General features: G+C 40.0%; 1 protein-coding gene across 1 annotated transcript; it reads left to right on the plus strand.

The window, feature by feature from the left end:
• The first annotated feature begins 779 nt into the window (after positions 1-779).
• On the plus strand, positions 780-18,648 carry IFT57 (intraflagellar transport 57). Its single transcript, XM_056328954.1, has 11 exons — positions 780-997; positions 3,224-3,386; positions 4,458-4,576; positions 5,501-5,591; positions 8,488-8,556; positions 9,113-9,235; positions 13,539-13,610; positions 14,221-14,352; positions 15,273-15,335; positions 16,912-16,978; positions 18,215-18,648. The coding sequence occupies exons 1-11, from the start codon at positions 780-782 to the stop codon at positions 18,391-18,393; spliced, it is 1,296 nt and encodes a 431-aa protein (XP_056184929.1). The 3' UTR covers positions 18,394-18,648.
• Positions 18,649-20,587: the final 1,939 nt, after the last annotated feature.

A 20,587-nucleotide genomic window follows, 5' to 3' on the forward strand; every position in this document is an offset into this window, starting at 1 on the left:
GCAAAAAACTCACTTGGGGAGCATGCAGAGTTAGTGAAAAACTTCAGTTCTGCCTGAGGATGCGTACTAATGTGCATTGGAAGCAAGAAACTTTTAATCAGTCCCGTGCATGAATGCCGCACTATGAATATGCAAGTACTCTACTGTATATAACATGTACCCTCAAGTAACTTGGTGTGCATGCTAGGAAGAAAAATCCCCCATGCACCCAGCATTGTGATAAACCACTGCTGGCTTTCTGCACAACTAGGGTGAAGGGCTGAAAATAACCTCTTCTCGGTAAGTGAGCTGGCGCTGGGCCTGCGGGACAGCACACACTCAGGGCCGAGCTACCTATCAGGCCAACAGCGAGCAACAACGCTTTATAGAACACAGCCCCGGGCCAGCCAAGCCGCTCATCGTGAGGCTTCACCCGGTGCGAGCCGGGGGTGAAATAATACGCTCCTGCATCACAACAACACCGCCATCTTGCCCTCACGCGGTGCCTGCCGTCTCCATGGTTAGTGGGCGGAAGTTGCGAACGCGACGCGTTACAATCCCGCCCCCTCAGCGGCGGTTGGTAGAGAGAGTCGAGGTGAGGCGGTCCCTGTCGCTGAGTTGGATTAGTGATTGGCTGATGATCCTAGAATGCTTCATCACTATTGGTCCTCACCATGGGCAGGCGCAGCCGCCCAGCGTGTGATTGGGGCAGGAGGTGGGCTTCGAGGACGAGACGGGTGGGGATTGGTAGGGCTGGTTGCCTCGGTTACGGGTGGCGGCGGCGGCCGCCGGGCACCAACATGGCGGAGGAGGCCGTGGGGGGTGGCGGGGCTCCACGGCGCGGGGTGGGGGACCGGGACCGGGACCGGGATGAGGAGGGGGCGGCGGCGGCGGCGGAGCGGGGCCCGGGCGCGGCCTATCACACGTTCGTGCTGATGGAGGACCTGCTGGACAAGCTGAAGCTGCTGAACTACGAGGATGAGGCGCTGCGGCCTCACAACATGCGGCCGCTCTCCAGGTGCCCCTCGCCCGCTCCGCCGGCCGGCTGGCGCCGCTGCCCGGGGGTGCGGAGGGCCCCAGGGAGGCCTGCGGCCTGGCCTGGGAGGCTTTCGCGGGGCTGCGGGCGGGGTCCCGGCGTGGCACGGAGCTCCAGGCGTGAGGGCCCGGAGCTGCCGGGGCCGCAGCGAGGGCCGCACCGCGGGGGAGGGAGGCTGCCGCTCGGAGGACGAGGCGCTCGGGTCAGGGCAGAAGCTGACAGACAGCTCCGCAGCTCCCTGTGTGATTTTGAAGCTTTAAAAATGGGAGGTCCCGCTGAGGGCTGAGATGTGATAAGTAAATACGTCGCTTGATCTTCCCTGCCCCCAGTAGCTACATGCCAGTGTATCTGTGCAAAAAATAACTCAAAGTGAATTTCTTGTATTGTAAGTACTTGGCTGTGGTATTTGTAAGGGGGCTTGGACCTGTTGCTTTTAGCTCTGATTTCTCATATCTACTACATATTTGTTTAGTATGTAATCATTTCTTTTTTTTTTAATAATGGTGGGAGACGGGAAACTTGGGAAATGGGACTGTTGTGCTCCCAATATCCACCAGCCCAAATAACTTCCAAATCCATCTGTCAGTTCTAACTAGGCTCCACAGCAGCATGGCACACAGTTAAGATTTCTGTAAGCAATGGTTTGGTAGGGGGAAAAAGATTGTCCTAATTGTTGCGAAAGATGCTGGAGTACAAGCACAGGGGCTATAAGCCAGCTGTCAGGCCATCAGTATTTGCAGCCAGGAAGCAAACCTTCGTCCACCTTAGTGAGCAGCTGTGTCTGCAAAGGGAAGCAATTGGTTCTGACTATCCTGTGTGCACATTTTTTGGGGACAAATCATGGTCTGACTAATGAATTCTCATTAGTACCACATCTTTCAATTTACTGTGATCCGAAATAGATTCAGTTTGTGTACCTTGCTCTCTAAAGCAACTCGAAGCACAGTAGGTGAGGATGGGTAGAAGGATCACTCCAAAACCATGCTCCTGATCTGAGCTTATGCATTGATTTAAGTAAACCAGCCTCTTGCCAGTCTTGAGAACTATGGGAAGGGGAAGAGATTTGGGGAACTGGAGCAAAAGGAACTAGATGTGTTGCTGTTGTCAGGAGGAGTATTTGGGGGTGTTAAGGCAACAGGAGGTGAAGTTACTGTGGTATAATGGCATGCATAAGGCCAGTATGCAGGAAGAAGACACGTCTCTAGGCAGTGAGGCTTAGTAAATTTGTTCTCACCTCCTTAGGGAAGTACCATTCAAGGTTTCATGTGGTCACTCTGTGCAAAGTTTATTTACTTACTGATTTTTGAAAAGGCATAGTCATATAACCCAAAACAGACACCTTTCTTTGTGCTTTTTGTCTAAATTCCCTTAATGGAAAGCAATATGTGCTTCTAAAGCATTTGTCCGTGTGTTCTGAAGTAGATAAAAGGTGAGACAAATCCACCCTGGCTTCCAGTGTCATGGGTAAAGATATAAAGCTTTAGCAGTGGATCATTTTAATTTTGTTTTTCAAGTAGGCTGTTTGCTGTGTGATATTGACAGTAACTATCAATCACTTTTGCCAATCTGTTCAGAGCATATTTTTCAAATTTGATTTTTTTCTTGCAGTGTAAATCACTTGCCCTATGAAAAATGCCTGAGATTTTGCTAAATCTCAGCTCAGTCATGGCCTACAAGTTATTGGCAGTTGCAGATCTCTGACTTTTCATTCTTTTGAGCTTTTAAGTATTTTATGTTATGCAAGGACCATTTTAATGAATCCATTGCATAGACTTTTAATTAGTCAGTGGTGGTATTTTATGAAGTCACGAGATGGATTCTGCATCCCTAAAATTAGATGAGAACAGAACTGAGCTCATTGTGACTTGAGACTGCTCAGGTAAATAAGAGGAGTAACTTGGGTTTCTGGGGAAATTTGGTGGTGGTTAACTGAAGCTGTATAGTCCTGCTGGCAGGGGAGAGAACTACTTGGTTTCCATTCAATTCCTTGGAAGCTTGGATTAATAACTTGCTTAAACAGATAGCTGCGTGTAGAAAACTTAGCCTACTATGGGTTTGTGTGAAACTAGGCATCCTGAATTTAGTTCAGATGGATCACTCATTGAGAAGGTCAGTTAAAGAAACTCCTCTCTAGCCTTTGCTGGCCTATAATGCTGTAAGAGCTTCAAAAGCTCAAAATATTTACCATTTTTTCCCCTTTTTAAACAGGCACTACTTTGCACTGCCCACTAATCCCGGTGAGCAGTTCTTTATGTTTTGCACCCTTGCTGCTTGGCTTATCACTAAAGCAGGACATCCCTTCGAACAGCCGCAGGAGTGTGATGACCCCAATGCAATAATAGCAAATGTACTCTCAGAATTGCGATCGTTTGTAAGTGTTGAACATGCTGTTTTCCCAAGCATATTTCAAGCACGTGCATCACCTTCAGAAGTCACAGTAATGACACACTTCCTCTCCTGTCTGATTATGTTCCTGAGGACTGGACAGACTTTTCCTATCTATAAGTTTGCAGTATGTTAATTAGTTAATTGGAAGTTTACACCATCTCTACCTACTTGCAAATTTTTACAAAACCAGTCTTACAATATCATATATGATTTAAATTATTTTTGTTCCACAGTCCGTACAATGGATTAAATTGGGCTTACTTCTTGTAGTGTTGTTCATTTATAGTAGTAATTTAGAGATTTTATCTGGAAAGGTTGCACAGTGCTTGTGATCCTGCTCCTGCCAAAGTCAATGGTATAATTCTTAGTGAAGGAAATGGTTTAGAATTGTGTTTGTTTGTTTGGGTTTTTTTCTCTTTTTTTGTGAAGGAGTAAAAGGCTGCATGAAGTGCAAGGAACTATTGGGATATTTTTCAATATTAAAAAACCAAAATGCCAAAGGTCAGGAGAGTATATTGACTTGAAGTATGATCTTACGGAAGATTATACTGTGGTGCAGCTGTGAATGATGTTAAGAGCACTTCTCTAAAGGAGTTAAACTGTAACAAACTAAGATGTTTATTCTGCAGGACAGCAGTAAATAAAAATTTTATAAATAAAATATTTTATAAATAAAATCTGGAACAAACAAGACAATGTTGAAAAGCTGGTGGTTGTCTCAGTGCTTGAGTTTCTCCATAGCTGTTCTTATTTTGCTAGCGTATCACTTGTGTGCTTGACCATCTAGCTCCCTTGTGGCTTCTGACTTTTCTGCTGTCTGTGAGTATCCTTGTACCAGGTGCCTTAGGATTTTGATGCTGTATGTGCTCCTTGGGTTGCTGTTTTCTCTTCTGTTGCCTGATTGGAGCTGCATAGGGGAAGAATATGAGTTAACATTAGTAAAATCTTCATACACAATGGACACTTTGGTTTAAGTGTAAAAAATCTTGTTACCTCCTTGAGAGGAAGCTCAGGCTGAGCAGCCATTAGTAAACAGCACATCTCTTTATTTTAGGAAAGGCCTGTGGATTTTCCTCCCTCAAAATTAAAGGCAGGTTACGGAGAGCAAGTGTGCTATGTTCTTGACTGTTTGGCTGAAGAAGCCTTGAAATACACTGGCTTTAGCTGGAAAAGGTATAGTACACTTTTAAGCATCTTCCCTTACGCATTTTTTTTCAGCAAACAAATGTAAGTTGTAATTGTAAAGACAAAAACTAGTAAGGACTAAAACCAAAGTTACTTGATGTTTCATGAGATGCAAAATTCAACAAGGCTTGAAGCAGTGGGACCAATTGATTCCTAATGCAATTTCACATGATTTAGTCTATTACCAGCAGGGTGAGTGTGGGCCATTAATAAACTTAGCTAATTAATAAAGGTCTGGTGGATGATATTTTTTGGTCATTTTCCTATGCAAAACTGCTTGTTAATCTGACAGTTGAGTTGCAACAGTTTGTGTCCTTTTAGGTCCTATCAGTCAATAGCTAAATTCTTGACCTCTTCAGTTGGAGGGCTGCACAGTATGTGGTCATGTTACAAGTAGGCTACAGTAACTTTGAGTATTTAATCTGAAGCAAATCTTAGGAGAAAGTAGATGACAGACAATTTCAAGTATATGAAAACTTCTTTAGAAGTGTTATTTCATTCTTTCTTTATGATGGGTTTTGAAATGGATATAGTGAAGTAATTTCTACCTTGGAAATATTTTACTGTTACTTCTGGTTAGTACACAAATTTTACTGTAGGCTGAAAGTAAGTCGATGGTGACTTGCACTTGAATTTTAAGAGGTTAGACCAAAAGCGAAAACAAATACTCCCCAAATGTCTTTATAGTATGAATGTACTGTACTGCTGGGCATTTTAACTAGCCCTTACTTTTAAGACAGACTAAGATGAACAAAGACTTTTAAGGCTGACTGTTAATTTTATAATTGCTGTCTAGTCACATTCAACCTTGCCCATAATTCTCATGAAATGTTCTGTTTGCTTAGGAGCAGTTTAGAGGTATTTCCCATGTACTGTGTTTAAAAGTTGTGCTGTTCTGTGAACTAATTTCAGGCCAGCATATCCAACAGAAGAACTAGAAGAAGAAGAAATAACAGAAGATAACGCAGAATTAACACTTAATAAACTGGAAGAGGATGTTGTGGTAGGTTTACCTGACTGGTTTTGATTATTAGTATTGCTCAACTATGAGGAAATTTTTACTCATTGCTCATTTTCTTCAGTTTTGTTTAATGAGTCTTTTCTATTAGCTGTTCAATTGCCCTGTCCAAATGACAGTGCATCTCCATTCCTGCATTGTCAGCTTTGCTGTAGAGTTTTTGTTTCCTTTCAGATAAGGTTGTTAACTCTTCGGGACAGAGCATATGTTCTTCTCTGCATTTATAGTTAACGGAAAGTGAAGTGGAATCTAACCATACATTAAAATTACGTAGAGTCAGTGTTTGAGGATCAACTGTTTTATTTGTTCCTGCTTTTTAACTATAATGACTACAGTGAAGTTGTCGTGTCTATGAAACAGCCTATGAAATACACCTGTAAGTTCAAATATGCTTTTAGGACTTACTGGTGGATGGATGTTGAACAGAAGTAATTTCTCGGTGGTTGACTTTCTGAGAAGATGATTTTTATGAGAGAAGGTGCTTCATTGTAAGCTGGTAGTATAATGTGATCTCAAGACATTGTCACTTTCACAGGCCTCTTGTCAGTTTTGAAGTGAGTCCTCTTCTGCTGACTTAAACAAGTCAGCAGGCTTTTTTGGAGAAGGAATTTGACTGCAGACAGTTAAAGTGAAAATTACAAAAAGAAGTTTGTTTCATATCCAGTTTCTCCAAAAGCTGATGGTTCTGTGCAAAGTAAATGTAGAGCAAAACCAAAATATTGAAAGCTGTGTGCCTGGAAGTGCTCACGTGTCAGTAAATTACTTGAGAAGAAAACATTTTTCTGGTGTATTAAGGCCCATTAATACTGGATAGAAAATGCCACAACTATCCCATTTTTGTGTTCACATTTTTCAAGTGCTTAGGAAAAATTAAAGGTCATAAATGTTGGAAATAGACTGCCAGCAATATTATCATATGGTTCTGATTATAGTCCCAATTTATATAACACAGTAGTCCACAAGAATGTAACAGTTGAAGAATTTGCTTATTTTCTTCCTCTTCTCATAGTTTTCCTAAGTATTGCATTATTTTTCTCATTATTAGCCAAGGAAAATGCCAAACTTCTATTCTTAAATTCCATACAATATGCAAACATTGTTATATGGATGTCTGCTTGCATTTTTGTCAGCTTTGAAGTCTCCACAGAAGAAGTCATGGATAATTCTGAGAAGAATAAAAGACATTCTGTATTGTGTGTTTGATCAGCCTCAAAAAAATGTAACCTGTTGGTTAAAAGCTTTAGATACGAAAACAGTTAGCTGTCTGCTCTTTTCTGTGTCTTGTTAATGCCTAATCCGTTTAAAACTGGGAAGTGGAGACGAAACAGTTAGCTAAAGCACAGTTGAAACCATTCAAAGAACCTCTATATTTGCTATCAGGTAGTATCTTAGGCCATGTTTTCACAAATAACATGTTCTATTAGCTTTTGTAAGTTTACCTGTTAATAAAACCATTGAGCTAGGTTTATACAAAGTGGATAATCACTTTCTAGAGCCCCTAATGGTTCTACAGGGAATAATTATATGACAATGCAATTTTTTTTCCCCCCCAAGTCCATTGTTGCTGCCAATATATTTGTATGTCCTGGATGTATTAGCTATATCCATAATTGAATTTAGCAGTACTTCTAGCAGTCAAATACTAACGCTGACGTTCATTGGTTATTCTTTGGTTCTGATTCTTCTGAATAAAGTTGATGAGGCTGACAGACAAGCCTAGTTCTGTAAATCTTGGGGAACTGGGTAGCTCGTATTAGGTAGGCAGCAGTAGCCAGCGAGGCTGGGTGTGCAAGGAAATCTGCATAGTTTGACTTCTCAGTTCTGATAACTAGTCTTGTTGTTATAGTAGTGTTGTCATATGGTCTTCTAAGTGCTGCACAAATAATATATTGTCCATTTAGCAAGATAGTCCCAATCTAGTCACCATTAATTTTTTGCAAGTATTAAGGGGACTAGGGCCCAAACATGCCAGAAGAAAATGAAGTGGTCCCTGTTAGTTAAAAACTAGGTAAGGTAAAGGAATAAGCGCCCAGGTTTTCACTGAGTCTTCAAGGGTTCTACGCAAAGACCTGTTGTATTGTAGTTTTCATGATTTGTCTAGAAAGGAGGTGAATGATGAAATTTTACCTGGGTGGAAAAGACAGCTAACAGAGAGCTACAGATGGGCCAGGTGCAGAAGGGTGAACTGTATGGGTGATAAAATGGCAGGTGAAATTCAGTATAGATAGAGGATAGTGCACAGAAAAAGCATCTTTTGAGTTTACGTATGCAGTAATGGGCTCTGAGCTGATCGTGGTCACTGAGAAATGCAATTTTGAGATTATAATAGAGAAATCTATAAAACCGTCAGCCCAGCATGTAGCGTCTTGGGCAAGAAAACAAATTGATTGCCTCTGCACACTGAAAATGTGTCATTTTGCAATTCAAAATATGTAGGGCGAATGACATCTTGAAAACTATGTTCATGTATGGTTGTGGTTTGGTTTTTGTTTTGGTTTATTTTTATTGTAAAGCTTTAGGAAACACCTAAGATATTATGGTTACCATACAACTGTTGATAATTTTTTTGTGTTGTTGATAATAATTTTTGTGAGAGGGCTTGGGTTTGGGTTTTTTTTCTTGGTTAGTTGGTGTAGTTCTGAAATACTGTTGCACCCTGAGGGAAATTTGGGGTAGCTTTCATCTTCTAGCTTGTTCCAGATATTGTGTATCCTCATAAGATTTTAAGTAAATACAAGCTCCATTATCAGAAACTCTCCATGTCTTGTTTTGTTCAGAAATGCGGAATTTAATACTCCTTTTCTTGTGCTCCTGCAAACTAAAATCATTGAGAAAGGTCTTGCAGTACTTACTGAAGTCTTATTTTGCAACTTTCCTTCAGGAAGAAGAGTCAGACAATGAAGAAAATTTTATTGACTTGAATGTTCTGAAGGCAGAAACATACAGATCAGTAAGTTATTACCCGTCAGTCCTCTGTTGAGAGATTTTTACATCTGTAGCAGCAATTTATTTCTTTTGGATTTAAGTCTGAAAATCCTTGTATAGTCTAACCTTGAAAAAATGTTCCAGCTGAAATGTCTGAGTTTATTTTTAAAAGAAAAATGTGCAGCCAGTTTCGAAACTGGTATCACTGCAAGGTTGCTGGAAACATTTTCAAGAAATTTTTGCAGAGAGTTTTAGGGAAACACAGTATTACTTTCTGGAATATATTTTCATCATCCCCCCCCCCTTATTTCTGGAACGTGTTATGGTTTCTTGTTATATACATTTCATTCTTTTCAATTGTAAGTATGATGAGAAGCTATATTCATTTTAATTCCTAATCTGTAGGAATTCAAGAAATCCATTAATCTGTTACATCTGTAGTCTCAATCATTCTGAACATAAATATTTTTCTGATTATGAACACTATAAGCCATTGTAACATGATTTCTAACAGTTCTTACTATGCATAATGATGATTTTTTTTTTTTTTTTTTTATATAAACTCTGTGATTTTTGCATAGGACATGAGTGACGCTGCAAAGCAAGAAGAGATTTTACAGTCCACAACAGATGCAGCAGAATGGAATCTGGAAGTGGAACGTGTGCTTCCACAGCTGAAAGTTACAGTCAGGACTGACAATAAGGTATGTGAGATTGAATTTGTGTGTGTGATCACATACGGTGATTGAAGTTTTATTTCAGTCAGTGTTGTCCACTTCCCATTTACAATTTTTTCTTTTGTCATGCCAAGAATTGTGAATAACAGGCTCTCCAGTGCTATCTTGTCTGAACCTTTGTCGCTTACTTTGACCCTAGAAGCCATAATTTGCAGTAGGTTTTTTTTCCCAATATTATGTAAGAATAAATTTTTCTGCTACTTACAGGGCACCTTATTTCTGTATATTTATGTCCATATATTTATTCAGTGGAAACGTCTTCAATTGTTAAAAAACATTTCCAGTGTATTCACACTTCTGAAAAATTATATCCTCAGTTGGGCAGCTATCAAAACACCTTCCTGGAATAGAGCTGATGAACTTCTTATCTTCAACATTTGTCAACCACATAAAAGATTGATTATATGGAATTAATCGTGCCAAATTTTTCCTGACAATAAAATAGGTCTGTACCTCTCTGATCTAGTCATCACGGTCTCTTCTTATGTTCAGCAAAAAAGAGTACTTGTTAAAAGTGATTTTACTTACCTATCCAGATAACCACTTCAAGATGAATTCATAATTTTTTAGAAATGTGTATTTCTCTCCGTGATCTCTTTCAAACAGTCAAGAATGAGCAGCTTAGAAGTAGACATCTATCTTTTGGCAAGTCCAGACCTAGGACCTATTCCTGGCATTGCCGTAACCCTTCTTTCTAGGAGCTTGTATAGCACACACAGATCAGCGCAGTGTTGGAATTGCTCATTGGTAGTGACCTAGCTAGTTGGGATGTTGGAGCAATCCGCAGCAGTGATACAGAATTCAGTGAAAGATAATTATCTTGCCAAAACCAGGCTAAGCTCTCAACTGTCCACTAAATTGCTTGTCTGTCCTACTGCATTCTTCTGTGTGAAGAACTGCCTGGTTTGAGCCTTGGCAAGCCCATCTGTTACAGAGAACATCATGCTTGATTCTCACAGTAAGAAATTAAAACTTAGACATACATGGGAAATTAAAGCCACTGTAGGAACTGAGGTTTATTAGGTTCCAGTTTAATGTACCATCTCTTGGCTTTAAGGATTATGTCAAAATGAACATGAAAGGAGGATTCTTCTTTTTCTAGTTTCTGTGCTTTCATGTTTTCAGAAATAACTGGAGAGGAGTGTTTGGCCTTTTTTTATTCTACAAGAAAAGCATCCTATTCTGTGTCCTAGGCTATGCATGTAAGCATAGTACCAGGAAAGGGTTAATGGTTTAATCAGTGGCATTAAAAACTAGATCTTATTTGTGAAGTCCTGGGCTAGGGAGGGGGTGGGGGCAGAGCAGGAGGCATTTGTAGTTTTTATTTAAACTCCAGAGTCTGGCAAATTGTGAAGAACTGTCACCAGACCAACAAAAGATCTTGAGTCTGCTGCAAACTTAAAACCCAACATAAGCACATTTTCTCTGCTAGCCTTTGTTTTGTTCCAGAAGAGGATAGCGGGCAGCAGCACAATTGTAGACAGCAGGTGAACCTCATGGGCTGAACAGCTGTTGGAGATGCTCAGCTGTGCTCTTCAGAGATAGTGAGACACAAGCACCCGTCATTTGGTAGTGCATGTCCTGTGCAGGGGAACAGCCTCACTTCAGGTCAGTGCAACTGCCTGCGGTTGAAGGATGGCACATGTTTAAGTGTGCGGCTGTATAAGTGGCTGTATCCTTCAGAGCTCCGGGGTTGGGAATTCCTCTTGCTCAGTTGCTTCAGCCCAGCCCCACGTGCCTGGGGACCCGCAGGTCCCCATCCCAGACGGGTGGATGCAGCTCCTGCTTCTTTCCTGCTTCTTTCCTGTTCACAGGTTCAGCCAGTAGCGAAGTGTGCATCACACAGACACACAGAGGACCCTGACATGGCCAGCTACACAGACTGCCATAAACAAGGCCCTGTCTTCAACAGCACTTGTAGGACTCCCATAAAATGTAAATATAGACAGCCAGCCCCCCTGCCTCTTCAGCTAATGAAGATTGAAGTTCAGTGGTGAAAGCACAGCTCCCCTTCTCTCTAGATTGAGTAACGCGTGCACGTTCATGGATCCCTCAACTCTCAGCATGGTCCTTCTGTCTCTCTGATCCCCCTGCCTGGATCTTGGGCCATCTTAACTGTTTTGCTGCTCTTCCACTTGCTGGCTAGTCCAGCTTGATGCTTGCCAACAAGCAGATGCAGACACTCACGCGCGCGTCTTAAGGGCACTCTGCATTTGTGGGTCCCCCTGAGTACCAGTGTACACCCCCTGCCTGCTTCATACCCAGGCCTAGATCTAGGGCCTACTACTTGATGGTTAATTCAGTTTTAAGTCTGCTATCAGATTTTACATGAGCACAGCAGGTTTAGGGGAGATGCAAACGCTGCCTGTCCCCCCTCCAGTAGCTGGCACCAGCAGCACAAGCTTGTGACCCACAGTCCTGCTCTAGTTGCTGGTACTGAGCCCCTCACTTGCTTTATTCACACTGGTCCTTCCCAGTAGCTGGATTTTGGGATACGTGCTGGTCTTGCCCTGGTGGCTGAGACCTTCAGCTGCTCCTGTGGTTGGCACAGAGACCCCCCCACTCTCTCCGGCTGCAGCCCCCCACAGGCCTGGGACATCTGCAGCCCTGTTCTGATTCCCATTGCTGGCTCCACATACCTCTCACCAGCAGCTGGCACTTCACCCTTGCAGTGCTTGTACATGCACAGGGTAGAGAAAGGTTGCAGAGAAAGAGAATTAAAAAATAATTTAATAAAAAAAATAGTGCAGACTGCTGTGATCAGACGCAGGGCTCAGGCAGACAAGTGGACTCACTGGCAACAGTTTACACATGACTAGCCCCTCTTACACCCCTCTCTGTCCCCCAGTTTGTTCCTCCTTAGTCCCCTTCTCCTGCATGTTGCTTCCTCAGTTTGTATAGTTGCACCAACCCTCATCCGGAACGTCCAGAATCCTTAGGTTTGCATTCTTACCAGTTGCAAGGGCCAGGTTCAGCTGCTTTGAAGTGATGCTTGCAGTTTCTTGATAGCCCATCAGTTAGTGTGACTGATGGGCTCTGTTTCTTGTCCTTGTCTCTGTTAGTGTTTGCCTGACAGATTTGTGTCTCTGTAGGTTTGGGGTTTTTCCTCCCCTTTTTCTTTGTCTCATTTTGACAAGGTCTTCTATCAGATAATTGTACCTATACATTCTTGGGCTCCCATACCCTTAGCCATTAGTGTAACTGGCCAGGTTTGTTTCTTTTTACTGTCTCCATTATTGTTTTTTGGTCGGGTTTGTGCCTCTCTGTGTTTTGCTTAGCATCCTTTTTGATAAAATCCTTGATCAGATAATGTTACTGAAACAAACACTGTCATCTTCCACGTATCCTTACAGTGCCTATTTTACAAGAAAGTATCCTAAGGTTTGATTTCAAGCAATAAAGATTTATTAACATTAATATATTTTTTTCACCCCTAGACCAGTACAGTGCCAAAAGCTTAAAAATATTTTTAGCACATTCAGAAACACAATACTGAAATAGCAGTGTTCTGCAGTGCTGCTGCTCTGCTTCATTTTGAACTCACACTCTGTCTGCAGCTGTGCTTTGGGTCTGGCAGATGTAAGAAGTTTGCATTGATAAGGAAAAATTTGTGATAAAGCTTGGGAACTAGAATTGATTTCTGAGAAAAAGATGCCTACCTATGGAGTTAAAACAGCACCTTTTCTCATCCCCCATCCCTGCGTCCATGCATGTTTCCTGTGACCTAAAAACTGCAAATAATTCTTCTGCTTCTAATTTTGTCCCACTATCAAAAAACAAGTTTAGGTATTTCTGCCCCTCTTGTGTCTTTCTGTTCTTCCTGATAATAGTAAGAATATTTAGTAAGAATAAAAAGATCTGATAGTCTGGAACTGGTAGTTGTTGGGTATCTGAAGCACTTGTTTTGTCTAAGAGGAAGCTGAGCTAATGCAGCTATAATCAGTATTTTCAGTATTGCTCCCAGAGTATTTTCTAACAGAAACAGTTCTACAAAGATGAAACAGATTCTAAAAAGCATAGCTACTGTGGTATCAGTGAGGATGTCAGTGTTTGTTTATGAATCCGAGTGTCACGTGTGACATTCAGGAGGTTTATAAATTGTGTCACATTAAGCAAGTGCCTCTGGATATAAACATGGCAGTGGCAGAATATTACACAGTGATAGTATAAAAGAGAACTGACCCTGCCTTGCATAGCAGCCTTTGTGTAGTAACAAGAGAAAGATAAAAGTTGTACTTACCTATGTTTTACTTTGTGGCATCTCTTTTAGGATTGGAGGATTCATGTAGATCAAATGCATCAGCATAAGGATGGAATTGAATCTTCTTTGAAGGAAACTAGGGTATGTCTTGTATGTGCGGAGTATTTAGCTGATCTGTCAGCATTTTTATTTTCTCATTTATTTGATATACGTTAAGAACTACCTTGGTTTATTTTTTCCCTTCATTTTATTTGTCCTAATGCTGTAAAACTAAAAAGGGAAACATGACATGATGATTAGGGACAGCAGGACTGGCAGAATATCTTCTGGGAAAGAAGTGTATATGTGAGGATTCGCAGGGATTTGGGGGTTCATTAACGTATAGATTACCATAAGTACATCCTGACTTCAGAGGGTAAAATAGAATAATACAATTGTACAATCTGAAAATACGTGCTGATAAAAACCCCCAGACACTGTCAAATACTATTATTGGAGTAACTCACTGACATTGACATTTGTAATTAATGGAGGTGGGGAGAGTGATGGAAGCAGTAAAGCTTGAAATGTATTTTGGAGGTAGGCAAACCAGAACACATTAGGAATAATTTTTGTTGGCTAAACACAGCATTTCTGTCCTATTTTTCTCTCACACTTTAGGCTTCCATATCCTTTCTTAATTACAGCATTGTTTTAATACTCTTTGCATACTATCTATGTACTGTCAACCCACAAAATGTAATTTTTCTAGGGTTACCTTGACAAACTCCATAATGAAATCAGCAGAACATTGGAAAAGATCAATAGCAGGGAAAAGTACATCAACAATCAGTTGGAGCACTTGGTTCAGGAGTACCGCTCAGCACAAGCCTTGCTCAGTGAGGTAATGCCCTGGTCTTTTGTTGTTGTCTTCTCTAGTATTAACTTGCTATTAAGTGAGGGTGAAAGCAAAGAAGACTCGGAGGAGTTATCTGTGAATTCTGCTGCTGGATATAAAGCGGGGGAAATGTTGATTGGCTGTCAAATTATATAGTTTTTAAGCTAAACTAGCAATTTTTATTCAACTATTCTACAAGGGAATATTGCCTGAATATTATGTAAATCTGTTGCCAATCTTGAGTAGCTAGTAAATTGCTAGTTCTGCTTTCCCTGTGAAGTTCACACATCTGTGAGGAGTGGAAAAACTACAGTCTCGGTCCAGCATTCATCTCTTACATTGATTACTCGTGCTAACATGCACAAAGCACTCTGATTACTTTGCTTCATTTAGCTTTTATGCCAATACAGTGCTGTTTGAGAAGCTTTTTCATCCCTTAGTTAGGAGGCCTGTATGAGCTGCCATGTGGCTAGCACTCCTGCTCGTGGGCATGATGTTAAAATAAGGCTAACAGGATTTGACCACGGTGCTTTCTCTTGGTCTTACTGTTAAACTTTGAGAAACTTCAAGATAGTAATTTACTGTTGATGAAGAAGTATTCTGGGTTTCAGGATTCAAGTCTGTCTCCATCCTGGCAAATTTTCTTTATTTCCTCAGTAAATGATTAGAAAACATAACTTCTTACTGTGTATGTATTAGGGCTATTACAATTTTTTAAACTTTAATTTTTTTTTTAACTATAGTCATTACAGGGGCTGATGTTTCAAGCCTCTCTTCATACATGTAGTGCTGTAGACGTCATCAGGCCTTTGTGGGAGGGTTTCTGGAACTGGGACGTGTGAGAGCAAGTTTTGGTGGTGTCTCTGAGCTGTCTGCATACATTCCTTCAGCTTTGTCACTACAGCAAAACTCATGTTTCTTTCCAGGCTAAAGAGAAGTACCAGGAGGGAAGCGGAGGAGTAACTGAAAGGATTAGAGTGCTTTCAGAGGTAAAACACATCTTCCTGTAATTGCTTTTGCTTATTTTAAAACAACCGTCAGAGAGTTGGCATTTAGTTAGTGTTTGCAGTTTTAAGAACCCAGCTCTTTCTGATTTGTTCTCATGGTAAAAGATTAATTTGTTTGTTTAGTGGAGGCAATCTAGTTCAGTCCCTGAATTTTAAACCCAGGCTGCCATTGATTTTTAACTTGTGAAGTTGGGTAAGCTATTGTGAGCTCTTAATTTCCCCAGCTTGTAAAAGAGGGTAAATATTCTGTATTCTATAACCTGTGTCCTAGAATTATCAAGGATTAATCAAGTCATCCATAAATTCTTTGCAAGAAGAAAAGTTTAACTCTTATTTTTAGTTAAAATTAACAATTTGAAACCCACTTTATTTATTAGATGATAAAGCGTCTGGAGTAGTCACATAAAATAGGTCACACCACAGGAATGTGCTGGAAATTGTAAAACAAGCTTGAGATGGTTAAGAATATAATAGAATAGCTCGGTTGGAAGGACCTACAACAATCATCTAGTCCAACTTCAGGAGGTAATACAGCAGTTTCATCGGAGTTTTCTAGCAACAATTTCTAAGCGTACAGATTCTGCAGAATTAGAGTTTCTTTCTATTTCACTCTGAAGGAAGCTTGAAAAAGAGAATACAATTACTTCAGATTTATAATGTGTTTGTGCTTTGGAAGTTACTGACTGATTAGTAATGATTAATATGTTACTAATTGGCAGCCTACAAACTATGTAGATGCAGTGGTGCGTATCTGAGATAAACTAGACACGCTGGATATTACTACTGATCTGCTTTCAAGCATTCTATCAAATCTCAGCCCCCTCAGCAATACCAGTAGCGCTGTAGGTATGCAATAACAGTGCAGCCATGTTTCGGTTTTGTTACTGAAAAGGCTTATCGGAGCTGTAATGAAGGGTCGTTTTTATATTATAGGCAAAAATACTGAATTATTACCTAGACTTTACCTTAGAATCATATATTTGCTTTTTCTTCTGTGTCTGTAAAGGCAAACTGGTTGCTAGGTAGTCACTACTAAAATGCACTTTTAATTCTTCACACGTGCATTTTACATACCTACTACTAGCACCAGTGCCAGCAGGCTTGGCTGCTGCACCTTCTTTTGCTGCAGTGCTGTTTCTCGGGTTTCCACTGGAACCTGCTGAAATCGTTTCCAGAAGGGCAGCTGGCATGGTCATTTGGTGACCCTTGGTCTGCGGGGATATTGATTCCCGTCTTCCATCCAGCATCATACAACAACTACATACAAGCAAAAACTGCAAATACACTGTTATTTTTATTGATTTGGGATGCACAGATTCTCAGTAACACCATGCTGTTCAGCCAGCTTTTTACTCTTTCTGCCATAATTCTCACAACATTAATTTAGTGAAATTTAAGTTTTCTTAACAGCTGAAAGAAATTGTTCTTCTTTATGCCACTAAGACAGTTTAGTTCATTTCTTTAAAACTTGCAGTTATTCAGCAGAGAATTTTGTTGTTTTCTTTTTTAAACTTGACATTCATCTGGTTTAATTAAGAAAAAAAATATCTGTTTTAAGATTACAGAAGTATTGGAGAGAGTAAAGCAGGAAACAGAAGAGAAAGGAAGCAGTATGACTGATGGTGGTAAGTATGTTTTTGCTTCAAACCAAGTACCTGTTTTCTAAGTGACAGCTACATAATTTGTCCGTTATTAAAGAAAAATAAAACAGGACCAAACTGAGTGACTAGTCTAAAATATCAATATTTAATTTCTAAAAGGTGTCTAAGGAAAACAGGAGTCTAAACCTCTGTGAATACGTTATGTAAGTCTGCAGAAGGTAGATATTCCAGGATTTCCCCTTTTGATAAATTATTTGTCAAAATCAAAGAAAAAAAAAAGGGGGGGGTTATGTCTGTTTTGAATAGCTACCAACTTATTGGAAGAAATTCACACCTGAGAGGTTCCGCGCCTTTTATTCTGAAGTAGTTTCTAGCAGTCGCTGTTAGATTTCCTGACTAAGGCTGGCTGGAGCCAGTGAGAAAATTCATTTTGGTGTTTTGATGTTTGGACTTTTTTAATACTTAAAGCTACGTGCCTATTTGAATTAATTGTCTTGGACTCGGGTTTTGATTGTTTGAGATTTTTGCTGATAAATGCATTCTGTTGCAAGTGTATAAAGAGTATAAATGCAGAAACAAATTGGTGTGTGTTACAGTAGGGCTAAATATGCAAGCTGTATGCATATTTAACTGTAAACATTACAGCTAATTTACTTAAGTAGCTTTAAGTGTTACTGTTTAAGGAAATTTTGTGCACCCTTGCTTTGCTGTGAAGGAGCTACTCTCCTGCCTTGCAACACCTTTTCTGTATTACAGCATGGCCAAGGGCCAGGACAAAATTTAGAGCCCAGAATTATAAGGAGCAATGTGATGCAGCAGCAGCATCCCTAGGGTGATAATAGTGGGAAGTGAGGGATTAGAAGCAGAGTATGGAGCACAAAACATTTTAATAGCTTTTCACAGGTGAGATGACCTCCTGCTGAAGATGTCTTCAGTCTCTACCAAATGCCAAGTCAGGTACCGGGATAAAGCTCTCAGCCAAGGAAAACACATCATTGACAGACCTGTCTTAATGTTGATGCACGTCTTTATGCAGATCTTAGATGTCAAAAAGACAGCAAAATTGTCATTGCCTATTTCTATCTTTAAAGTATCTTGCATATTAAAAATGATGTATCAGTACAATCATGTCTTTAGAGTAGAACACCCTTTTGTTCATTCAACTCAATTTTAAGGAGTGAATTATAGAAAATAATGCTTTTCTGTTAAGTAGCTGACAGAGTTGCTCTGTTTATCTTCTTTTTTTTTTTTTTTTAACAGCTCCTCTAGTGAAGATTAAACAGGCCTTAACAAAACTGAAGCAAGAAACCATTCAGATGGACATACAAATCGGTGTAATGGAACACACATTACTACAGTCAAAGCTGAAGGAGAAATCCAATATGACTAGAGATATGCATGCAACAATGATTCCAGAAGCCGCAGTAGGTGCCTATTAAAATTCTTTGGAGTGGACGTGGTTTGTCCAAAATACAGTTTTCTACCATTTGCTTTTTTGTTAGTTTATACATTTCCTTTTTGCTGGGGGAGGGAGACGTTCTTTTTTCTTGTTTGTTTTTAAGAAGATGCTTGACATGCACTTTTAAGAAGTAACATGCGTGCTTTGGACTCAGCATGGAGCTGTGTTTAGTTTTGTGCTGTGAAGATTTACTGCAGATCTCTTCCAAATATGCTAATAAATTCTTATTAATGAATGTGTCTCTATTTCATTGGAGAATGTTATGTAGTGTGAAAGTGTATAGAATGATACTGACAGCCTGTAATCTTGATATTCTATAGCGCTGAAAGAAAATTGCTTGCAAAGTACTGGAAAGGAATTTAAAATGTCTATTATTGCCATTTACATACATTTAGTATGAAGTATTTAATTGATGATACTGAAGTAATATGCCATTACCCTTTCTAAAAGGCTGGGTCAAAATCGGTATCAGCTGCAAGTAAAAGTGAATTGTAATTGCTTTGAACTGAAGTTTATGAATCAAGCAACAAGCTGATGTTTCAGTAACACTGGCAGGCTCCTAGGGCAGCCCTAAACAAATTTGTGAATGGACAACCACCCTATTCCTCGCTCTTTTTTTTTTTTTTTTCTTTTTTTTTTCCCAGTGGTCGTCTAGACAGACTGGTATGAGTGGTTCTTTTAATTATTTTTATTTTTACATTGCGTCTAACAGAAGCAATGATAATAAAATCTAAGACCTAAGAATGTGGGAAGCACTGTTGGGAAATTACTATTGGCTTTCAGCTTTCTAATTTTTTTCCATGTGTCATCATTGTTTGAGTCACTTTGTATTACCATTGGGTCAAATGGTGCTTTCATTTATAGCATGTAGGAGAACTCCATGGACATCATTTGGGTTATTCTTGCTTTCTGGTTTTGTGTCAGAACACCTAATTTTGACCTCTGTTAAGGAAAAATGTTGCCAAATCTAGTTGTATAATGTGGAATGAGAAGAAAGATGTGCGAGGAAGGGGTTGGAAATGTAATGGCAACTGGGAGCTCCCTTCGTCTTGGTAAATGTGTAGGTAGGGAGTGATTCTAGATGTTACTGGTAATGAAGGAGCACAGGACAAAATTAAAAACCTTATTAAAGCAATAGTACATTCTTTTGGTTACCATTGTTCATAAGCCACAGACAATACAGTACGGTTCCAGTGCTATTAAAATCCTCCGCTAACTTCCATAGGCAATTCCATTCATCTTAATTAATTTCTCTTGCATAAAAGTGACCAGCATTTTGCAGAATCAGTGGATCAGTTCTGTGTCTGGAAGTCAAGACACTTGACACAGTCAGTACTATGAGCCAGTTTCTTAACTTTGTTGCGCTTCAGTATTTCATTCGCCGAAAAGAAAAAGCCCTAAGCCCATCAGATTCTAATAAGTGAAAAGCTATATGTAAATGTCAACTATTATAATTTACCTGTGCAAGCAACTGCTGAAAATCTCTATGAATCACACTGGAAATCAGTTTCCAACTTCTTTTGCTGCCTACCTATATCCTCCCACATTCAGCTTAAATTAGAAAAGTTATTATTCATGTTCCCTTTGTTAGGTGGTGTTGCTACTGCATATTTACTTTAACAATGAGTTTACTTCAACTTAAGATAAAGCAATCCCCTTCTCTATTGCCTGCAGAGCAGCTCACTGATGCTTTTGAATTGCAAATATTGTGCTGTATAAATGCTGTTTATGTAAATACTGTCCCCCAAAAAACTCCTCCTTTGTGCTAATATAACAAACACAATTAATCAAAAACCTTCCCTTATGAGTCGAGCCTCCTATTCTATTAGAAATCAATCTGTTGAGACAAGCATGGCCAAAAATCCTCTAATGTGTTAGAAAAATCTCCAGAAGAAAAGCTAGTCTCCTTTATGCCAAAGTAATTCTAAAATAGTGTGCTAATTATAGGTAATTAATCTATGGTACTTTTCACGGTACTCTCTGAAATCGCATTAATCTAAGCAGGATGCTTCTGTTCCTGTTTCAAGAGTGATAACCATCTGGCAAAGAATGGCATTTGCCCATTTGGACAGTCAAAGCGCTTGACCCTGGTGTGACAGCAGGCTGACTGCTCCAGCAAGTGGCCACACCGCCTTGCTTAAAAGCATGGGGAGAGCAATGAGGTCTTAACAAGC

The sequence above is a fragment of the Falco biarmicus genome, chromosome 2 (genome assembly GCF_023638135.1).
Source record: "Falco biarmicus isolate bFalBia1 chromosome 2, bFalBia1.pri, whole genome shotgun sequence".
In the NCBI taxonomy this organism is placed as follows: Eukaryota; Metazoa; Chordata; class Aves; order Falconiformes; family Falconidae; genus Falco; species Falco biarmicus.

Excerpts from the sequence above, each read along its gene's own strand:
- IFT57 (XM_056328954.1), top strand. The coding sequence starts at position 780 with ATGGCGGAGGAGGCCGTGGGGGGTGGCGGGGCTCCACGGCGCGGGGTG. Across the intron at positions 998-3,223 it reads AACATGCGGCCGCTCTCCAG|GCACTACTTTGCACTGCCCA; the intron begins GTGCCCCTCGCC and ends CTTTTTAAACAG. Across the intron at positions 4,577-5,500 it reads ACTGGCTTTAGCTGGAAAAG|GCCAGCATATCCAACAGAAG; the intron begins GTATAGTACACT and ends AACTAATTTCAG.